This window comes from Lissotriton vulgaris, chromosome 12, assembly GCF_964263255.1.
Source record: "Lissotriton vulgaris chromosome 12, aLisVul1.2, whole genome shotgun sequence".
Lineage (NCBI taxonomy): Eukaryota > Metazoa > Chordata > Amphibia > Caudata > Salamandridae > Lissotriton > Lissotriton vulgaris.
In genome coordinates, this window is record NC_141700.1 from 768,677,285 (window position 1) to 768,687,207 (window position 9,923).

The 9,923-nt window shown below is 47.5% G+C and overlaps 1 protein-coding gene across 3 annotated transcripts in view; it reads left to right on the forward strand.

Annotated features, from left to right (window-relative positions):
• GPS2 (G protein pathway suppressor 2) overlaps window positions 1-2,697 on the forward strand; it is a 52,583-nt gene extending 49,886 nt beyond the window's left edge. For all 3 annotated transcript variants that reach the window (XM_086946093.1, XM_086946094.1, XM_086946095.1), the window contains exons 11-12: window positions 80-154; window positions 1,313-2,697. In XM_086946093.1, coding sequence (XP_086802219.1) covers window positions 80-154; window positions 1,313-1,396 — 159 coding nt within the window. In that variant the 3' untranslated portion in view covers window positions 1,397-2,697. The remainder of the gene's footprint in view (window positions 1-79; window positions 155-1,312) is intronic.
• Window positions 2,698-9,923: the final 7,226 nt, after the last annotated feature.

The following is a 9,923-nucleotide window of genomic DNA, read 5'->3' on the forward strand; positions in this document are numbered from 1 at the left end:
CAACCACTATTAGGGACTTGTCTTTTATTTTTAGAAACCCAGTTGAGATGGATGTAACAATTTCTTTTCTGGCTTATAGGCTGCACTGGCGTACACAAGACCGGCCTCCCCTGGGAGCTTTACTCATGGGACTCCGCCGCAACAGGCCCACACAGTACGTATCCTACGGAAAACGTTCTAAAACAGTTTGTGTTCTTGGCACCATCATCTTTTCATGAAGGAAATTGGTAAATTATATCCACCTTCATAAAACGAGAAGGAAAACTGATTGGTTCTCAAAAAAGAGGGGGAGACAGAACCCACTTTAAAGATTAGTGACAAAAGATATCCTCCCTCCGTGTGTCAACATGCTAATGTTTTGAATTTGTTACAAGAAAGGCCCAAAAATATCTCAGAGCAGATTGTATTGGTGATGCGGTACAATATTTGGTAGTGACCGCATTACCAATATTTGGTAGTGGCACCATTACCAATGTTTAATAGTTACACCATTATTTTAAATGTTTTACTGTAACAAGGGGAACCCCGCATTCTTAGGAGCCTGGGTAAACGGTAGCAAATAAACAAATGTACCATCAGAGTTATTCAATAAACTGTAAACCTATTCATGCGATTCATGAGTTTATAATCGAAGTGATAAAATCAACAAATAAAAAATCAGCCATAACCTGTTCCAAATTATATTGATCGACAAATGGCAATAATCACAACTAAGGAAAAAGTGCTCCAAGTGAGTGAAAAGGCTCCGTGCACATGGGTTGCTGAAAAATAATATATAAGACCACTTGATTAAATCTTATGGTAGGAAAACCAAATGCTATTTATGGACCAGTTCATTATTAATCCTAGAGCCCATTTTGCAACACAAATTAATAATTCCAATCTAAAATTTATATTCCTTGTGGTGTCAGTCCCATTGTTATTTTAAACATTATGAATTAAACATTATTCATTAGGGCAATGTGGATGCGCCCCCACTGACAAGTGGAATTAATTCCAGCATGATCAGAGATAATAGTCTGGCTGTCTGGGAAATGTGGTGTTCTCTAACACAGCCATGAAAATATTGAATGCAAACATTTCTTGTCTGTGCTTTAAAGAAAAATCCTGTTCCAGAATCAAAATAAAGGTAATTATTTGGCGTTTGGCTTGGAACATTAGCGTTACTAGCAGCATGTTTCAGTTATCTTTCTATGTGAATTTGGAAGATCTTGTCAGATTCTTTTTGTCTCTGGTATGCCCTCATAATGTCTCTAGTGTTCCTGGGAGGGTTAGTAATTTTGTTGTATTTTCTTCTTCTTTATTCCCGTAGTCTGGATTTCAGGCAGCAGTCCAGCAGGCCCCTCGTCATACTTTTCCTCAACATGGCCAAACTCAGCGGTTCTACCACAAGTAACTGCTTCAAGACTTGGATACAGGCGACTCTGTGCTGCAGTTCTGTCGTGATATGAGACCTTGCTGTGGTCATGAAAATTTACTTCGATCCAGCCTCTGTTGGACTCTGCATACACACATTTGATCTTCATGCCTGCTAGTCGTGCCTTCATGTTTTTATTGTTACTTGAGCAAGAGTGCTCCGTTATTGCTGTATCTACCAACTTGGAGAGGCAATGAGGATAGCCAGCTTCCAATCTTCATTTTAGCCAATGATACGAAGATAGTTTACAAAGATTCCTTTCTTTATTTACTCCCTTTACATGGGTGCCTTCCAGCTGGCACGAGTGACCTCTTATGAGATCAGAGGGATAGAAGTGTCCATCTTACTGACACAGTCTGATCTATCCATTGGCTTATTGTGCGGTATCTCTACAGCAATGAAGACCCTTTCATTTACAGCAACCTGTTCTTGGCAGTCTGCATGGGTAAATTTACAGGCACCAAGGATGTTGAGGAGGCATCGCGATCTGGTTATGGGTGTTCATCATGGGATCGGTGTTAAGAGGGTGCATTTTAAAAGGGATCGTTACAGAGGGCAGCAACTCTCAGCGTGGGTGTTCAGATACCCACTGGGCATACATCATAAAAGATTGTCCTTCCTCTAGATTTAGAGGGAATGCTTCATTGATTCTGCCTATCTAACCTGTTTGGCCAACTCTTACTGGACAAAGATGCCCTGTGTTAAGCCAGAAAAAGGAATTTGAACTTTTATTTCACATTTAGGGAAAGACATTTCCCTCTCCCAACCCAGACCTGATTTTAAGTAGCATAAAGCAACTATTTGACTTTATCTGATCTTAAACAGTTTTTAAACGGTGTCTTTTTATTTACTTTCATTATACTTCGAAGGAGAGCTTCATGTTGAACAACGGATCCCTACCAACGTAGCTGAAGCGCTGTACATTTTATTTCTTGTGATTGGAGAACTCCTGCTGTTCTGCTGCGACCATTCACAAGACCATCAACTTGCTTATGTGCCGAGCTAATGAGGTGAATTTAAAAACTGTGTTTTCAAAACTAACGAAGGAGGAAATACTTTGCATTTGAGCTCTGGAAGCACTCCCTTCAAAGACACATGCTGCTAACCTAGCTCACTCAGAGCCGTGGAGTTTTTCTCTCTTAGAAAAAGGCACAAAGAAGCAGTCCATCTAGTACAACGTGCCATTGTGTAACAAAACATTGAAGCCCTGACCAAGGAGATCTTGTTTGAAATGTTCTTCCGTGGTGATTCACCATTAAAAAAAAGTTCTTAATTTTTAAGGTCTTTTGTTGTGTTATTTGTTTTGAGTTCTTCAAAATACTCAAGCTGGAAGATTAGAGGTAGGTGGTCATATCCAAACACTGCATGAACTTTTATAACACGCACCACACGCCCATACACATTTTATTTTTTATAGATCAAGGGTATTGTCTCTTAGGCTCCTCAGAGTGCCTATAACTAAATTAAGAAGGGGTAGAATTGATAACCGGATCACAGAATTTTTTGGGCAAGGTTTCAAAGCACAGCTCTGAAAATCTGGGGAGAAAAGAATGGGGTACTTAGTAGTATTTGTAAATGTTAGTGAGAACAGGAGAAGGAAGTAGAGGAATGTAATGAGTAGAACATATGGATTGGGAGGAGGTGACAGTAGGGTTGGAGTAACAGTCACAATGATTTCAAAACCCAGCTAGCGAGAGTGGCAGTAGGGCAAAGAGGATTGTTTGAGAATAAGAATGGCGAGAGTGGATGAACTCCGAAGGAGGAATGGACCTTGTTTTGCTGCTGTTAACAAGCATGCTAACAGCGAATGTATCAGAGTCCGGACCCTAAGGAGAAGATCTTTGGGTCAGAGTTGAGGCTTGGAGAGAAGCCAAGGATGCCAGTTAGATTGGAGTCAATTCAGACAATAATGGGGGCATGTAGCCTGAAATGGACCCTACAGTACACACTTCTGTGCTCTCCTCCCACATTTGTTCGGACGGGCTATTATGAAGCAGAATGCTGCCAATTGGTGGTCGGGGGGAAAAAATGAGTTGGAGATTTTAATTGAGCTGAACTGTGTCATTGCTGTTCTGTAGAGCATGACTGGATTTATACCTGGGAGTCTTTACAAATTCTGTTACTTCTAGTTGTTTTCCAGGCTGTAGTTTTGCTCTTTGTATCCTACTCAAGAAAGTCAAATCACAAACACCTACAAAACCTGTGACCAGTATTGCTTTCCTGAGAACCCACAACCATAATTTCAGGGCTATCTGCCTCAAAACCAGCGAAATCCTTGACCTCTGGGACTCTAATTGAGGATTTGTAAAGGGCCATTCTGTTGCAGGTCATACTCTTGAAGGACCATCTGACAAAAGCCTATATGAAGCTGAGGCTTAAATCCAAACCGGTGTTGAAAACAACCTCTGTTCTGAAAACCGATCTAAATCTAAAAATAGTTTCTACTGTTGGATATTCTTGCACATCATTTTTCTGAAACCCATCCAACCTTTTCGACTAGGAGACCCATGTCGCGCTTAAAGTAATTCTGTCCTCTTCCTATGGCTTGGGCTACACTCCGATTAAGATTTCTTGCACATGCTAATCATAACTGCTCTCTTACAGAGTGGAGTGGAGTGGAGTTATGAATAGAGTTTTTGCAGCGTGGATCTGTTCTGAATTTGCATGCTGTGCATTTTTCCACCATCTAGTGGTTGGGTCTGAATACTTTTCTCTGCTTCCTTTTTTTTTTTTTGTGGGGGGCGTAGTCTATTCTCCTTTTGTGGTATGTCTGTCTCTTGTGATGTCAGACATGTACCCCATAAACCCTTGTGCGTGGTCGCCATCTTCTCATTCTCTTTTCTGCCATTGGATCTGAAAGCAACAGCTGAAGCTCTGTGAATGCTGAAAAAAAGGCCAAGGACATTCAACAGAACATCACGCAAATGTGGAGTTAAAATTGTTTACAGAGATTATCCAAAGAGGAAAAACCCAAGACAAGCACTGAAGACCAAAAAAGTTGATGCATTATGTAGGTGAGAGACAGAGAGGATACACTAATTGGTGGCTGGAATCGTTGAGGGAGATGGAAAACGAACCCTTTAGATTCTGACTCAGTTTCCACTGAAAGTTTGTCCAATGAGACAACCTTCAGGTCTTTATCCTCTACTTCCCAAGGGACCATTGCACCAAAGGTATCGAAGTGTGTCCAAAAAAAAGAAAACACAACCAGAGAGAAGCAGAGGCAGGCATACTACGCCACCATGCAGGCACAGAAAAAGGAAAGTCCTTCACTGAGAGAGCACAGGCTTTTGAATGGCATCGAGAACACAGGTGTGGCTGGCAGAAGGATCGGACGCCGAAGGGGAAGTGGACGAGATCGTGCTGAAGCGGGCAAAAAAAACATAAGGAGGGAGAGCGCAAAACAAAACTTAGATAACACCCTAAAACCTATTGAACCTACGCTGAAGCGTTCACAAACGAAACCTCGTAAGACTGCTTTGTCACTGCACCCTTATCAGCCGATGGAAAGTCAAAACAAAAGGAGCCCCATTGGTTCAAAAACAAGGACTCCAGTGGAGGATGTCCCTCTGACAAACAGTTGACGTCAGAATGAGATCGGAAACATGAGTGGACAAAGGAGGCGGGCCTAGATGACTAGACATCGAATAAAAGACTGCTGTTCACTCGGTGCCTCTAGGTCAAACTGGCATTAATTCTCCAGAAGAGGAATTTCGATGCATGCCTCTAAGAGGTTCAAATCCCTTCAAAACCGATAGGAGAGAAGAGGTCAGCGGCGCATGAGCAGATCAACATAAGTCGACACAGCCTCTCAAGAGAGGGGAATCAAATCACAACCGTCAAGACCATCCCCACCAGATGACATCACCATGTAGAATAGAATGTGGTAGTAAAGATTGCCACAGACCTATGTAAAGTGCAGCCTGAGGAAGAGAAACAAGCTTGTTTCCCGCTAGATATCATCTTAGCCTCATAGAGCTGTAGCCAGTACCACCCGATGTGCCCTAAACCAGCATGCTGCAAATAAGTAACTCAAAGAGGGAAGAAAAAATCTAAACACTCATCAAAGGACCTACTGAACATCAGAGGCAGTGCAGCAGCAGATTCCATCATAGTGGCCACTGCAAGGAAAAGAGCTTATGTCCCCTCAACTACCTCCTGAGATCAATAGGTTGGAGATGGTGGGTTTAAAGGTGCAGCAACTCAATGGAGTATTGCAAATTCTAACACTGATAAATCACTACCCCCATAAACAATGGGAGAACATTGAGGAACTAATGAAACACTCCCCAGAGCAATGTCAAGAGAGGGTTTCCCTGTCTCATAGAGGAAGGGAAACATAAGCCCACAGAAAAGATTGCGCTGGAATAAGGAAATCTATCTGCAACAGAAGTTAGGGAAGTTCCTGCTAAAACAGACAATAGAAAGGTTACCAACAACAGAAGTCAGCCTGGGAAACTAATTCTGGTAGCGAAACCTTACAAAACACCATGTCCAATTCTGGATCATTGCTTCCTAAACAAATTCATAAAGACTTAAGTTAAAACCTTAACATCCTACTAGACCTCTGCAGCCTTCAACACGGTCTCCCACCACTCACTCTCCTCCAGACTCCACAACGCCGGCATACAGGAAACTGTCCTTGACTGGATCTACGCTTTCCTCACTGGCTGAACCCAATGAATCAAACTTCCGCCTTTCCTCTCCGAACCCACAGAGATAAACTGCGGAGAACCCCAAGCATCATGGCTCAGCCCCACGCTCTTCAACATCTACATAGCTCCCATTGCCGTCATCGTCAGACAGCATGGACTCCGCATATTATCCTACGCCGACGACACCCAGCTCATCCTCTCCCTCACGAAGCAACCAATCTGAAAGAAACAGGTTAGTGTTAGATTCCTTACCTTAGAATGTCCCCAGGCATCAGACTGGATCCGGAAAGTTTTGCGTCTCAGTACCCCTGCTCGTCGGTAGGCGTCGTCTGCGGCTTCGCTTCCGTCGTGGTCGCCGGGATGATGTCGTCTGAGTACTTAGACGCCGCCCTCGCGCGCTGATGTCAGTTCTTTTTTTCCGCGCCAGCAAGTGCAGATCCGGGAAAAGCAGTGCTCCTTAGTCACTTTTGACTAACTTTTTTCGATCTATTTTGGATCTTCTTGAGTAGTTTATCGACTCCGGTGCCGATATGGATGCCCGGGTTCAAACCCTGCGACGACTGTAACCGACTGATGTCTGTTACTGACTCCCACCATCGGTTTTTTTATTGCCTCGGGCCGACCATGATGACAAGTCGTGCCCCGACTGCCCTGCCGGGCCTTGACGTCGAAAGCTAGGCGGAAGCGGTCCTGTAAGCGACTCGATCCGGCAATCGGCCCCATGCCCTTCGAGGTCCCAGTCCAGAAGGAGGTCGAGGGACTGGTTGCGGGGCCACAGTCATCACAGCTCGGCGAGTTGAGGCTACTCGTCGGGCTCGAAGTCCTCAGGTAAGTCGAGGCACAAGAAGTCGAAGAAGCGACATCTCTTCTGCTGACTTCCCCCCCCCCGGCGCTCATGCGATGCGGCCGGGGGGTCGAGCGACACTGCCCACGCGGCTCCAGGCCTGGATCCGGGTCGACACCGTTGGACCTCACGACCCCTCCACCAGCGTCGTCACCAAGGGTGTCGTCCCCGGCGCAGTCTTCGGGCGGAGGCGGCCCCGATCCCCCTCAAGGGTCCGGATCCGGCATCGGATCGGCGCCGTCTTCGACGCCGATAGGTGAGCCTTTCACTGACGATCCGGATCCATCATTTCTTCCTGACCTCCAGGAGATGGACGACGAGGGGGATTGGGAAGGGTCTGAGGACCCTCTGGCTCTGCAGTGTCAATTAAGTCAGGACTGGGCGGACGAACTTGGGGATGCCAGTGGTCTGGACACTTCGCCCAACACTGGTTTTGTCTCCCCTCCTACCGTGGCTACGGAGGAGGGGGCTGGTTACAGTGTGGTGTTGACTCTGGCAGCCAAGGCCTTGGGTCTTGAGCTCCAGTCGTGGCCGTGAGGACTAACCTCCTCACTAAGGGTCCTCAAACCGCAGGCAAGCTCCTCTGGAGCCTCTCCTGCCGTTCAACGAGGCCCTCTCTGACGTTCTGTTGGGCACCTGGTCCAAGCCTGCCACAGGCCTCCCTGTGGATAGGAACGTGGCCCGACGCCACTGCCCGACTCCGGGCAGCCCCAGTTTCCTGTCCGTTCACCCCACCCCTGAGAGTTTGGTGATCCAGGCCTCAACCTCCCAGACCGCATTCCTGACCGCCCCTCTGGATCGGGAATCCAAAAGGTATGATCAGTTTGGTAAGAAGCTGCTCTCATTAAGTTTGGGGTTGCGGTCTGTCAAAACCGCCTGTCTTTTGGGCAGTTATTCCCACTCCTTGTGGGATAAGGTTGCGGACGTGCTCCCGCAGTGCCCGGTGGAGGTCCAGGTAAAGCTAACCCAGGCCCTCGCGGAGGGAAGGGACACAGCAAGATATTCCATTCAGTGCGGACTGGATACCACGGACTCGCTAGGCAGGGCTATTGCAAAGATGGTGGCGGTTCCCCGCCACGCCTGGCTGAGGTCCGCCAACTTTTCAGGTGATGTCCAAGCATTATGTGGACATCGCTTTGATGGCCGACAAAGCGGACAGCGCGCTCTAACGTTTTAAGGATTCCAGGGCTACGGCCAAGTCCTTGGGCCTCGGCCAACGCCAGCAGACTTCCTTCTTTCGTCCCTTTCCTGGCCAAGGAAGGGGCGCCGCCTCACGTCTAGCTAGCCGCAGGCTGCAGAATCCACTTTGTCGCGGAAGTGGTAACCGCCCTGGCGGTGCCGGGGGACACAGGCAAGGCCAGTCCGCGTCCACCCCCGCAGCATCTGCCTCAAAATCCTCCTTCCTAGTTGAGTTTTCAGGCCCATTCGACTCCAGTGGGGGGCAGGATTCGCTATCACCTCCTCCACTGGCGCGCCATCACATTGGACAGGTGGGTGCTGCAAATCGTCCGACGGTGCTACTCCCACCCCTTCGAGGCGACCCCTCTAGCCATGCCACCGCAGTACCACTGCATGTCGGGGGATCACTTGCAACTTCTGCAGGAGGAAGTTACGGCCCTCTTAGCCAAGGGGGCCCTCGAGCGCGTTCCTGGGCCAGAAGTAGGACGTGGTTGCTATTCCCACTACTTTCTGGTACCCAAGAAGGGCAAAGGGGACCTACGCCCTATCTTGGATCTAAGGAGCATCAACGGCTTCCTCTGGAAGAAGTTCAAGATGCTGACTTTGGATCATGTCCTAGCTGCCCTGGACCCAGAAGACTGGATGGTAGCGTTGGACTTGCAGGACACTTACTTCCACATCCCCGTCCTGCTGGCCCACCGGCGTTACCTGCGGTTCACGGTAGGCCACAAGCACTTTCAGTTTACCGAGCTCCCCTTCGGCCTTACCAGCGCCCCACGGGTGTTCACAAAAGTGATGGCCGTGGTCACAGCTCATCTGCGCAGATTCAGTCTTCCCCTATCTCGACGATTGGTTGTTGTAGGCGGGTGTTACGTTGCAAGTCCTCAGAATTGATTGATGCTAAAAGGGTTTCACCTCCTGATCTACCATAGCCTGTATGGTCACTAGGAGGACAAGTGAGGTTTCTTGTAGACAACCAGACTGAGTTACCCACACAATACAAAGGACCAGGTCTCCTGTGCTTGTCCGCTGAAGCCTTATACGCCATCTTGGCCCTTGACAAGCCTTCACGTGCTTCCTTCAGGGTATCCCTAATATGCTCCACCCTATTCGCCACTTCAGGAATGTTTTCATCCCTTATGGGATGGAGAAAAGGAAGGAACCTTGGATGATGGCCATAGTTGCTGTAAAATGGAGATACTCTCGTGGATCCATGTGTTGCATTGTTGTAGGCCATCTCAGCCACTCAGACAGTTCACTCATTCCTCCTTACTGTTATCCACGTAGCAATGCAGATATTGCTTCAGTGTCTGGTTAAGACGTTCCCTCTGACCGTCCGTTTGGGGGGTGGAAACTGGTAGACAAGGCTGATGTAACATGCAAAGAAGAACACCATGTCTTCCAGAACTGGGCGGTAAATTGGGATCCCCTGTCTGACACGATGACGCTGGGTAGTCCATGCAGTCTCACCACATGTATCAGCAGTAGTGTCGCGAGTTGGCCGGCTGTAGGCACCTGCCTGCATGCAATGAAATGCCCCATCTTGGTGAGATAGTCCACCACCACCAAGATTGCAGCCTGCCCTTGGTCCAGCGGCAGACTGACAACAAAATCCAAAGAAATATTTTCCCATGGTCTGGAAGGGGTAGGAAGAGGATACAGCAACCCCTGTGGCTTACGATGGTCTGTCTTCATTGCAGCGCATGTTACACATTTTGAGACCGAATTCTTCACATCCTTCCGAAGGGAAGGCCACCAAAACTGCCTACTTATCAATTCAAGAGTCTTTTCCACTCCGAAATGGCCAGCAATGGGCGACTCATGGCAC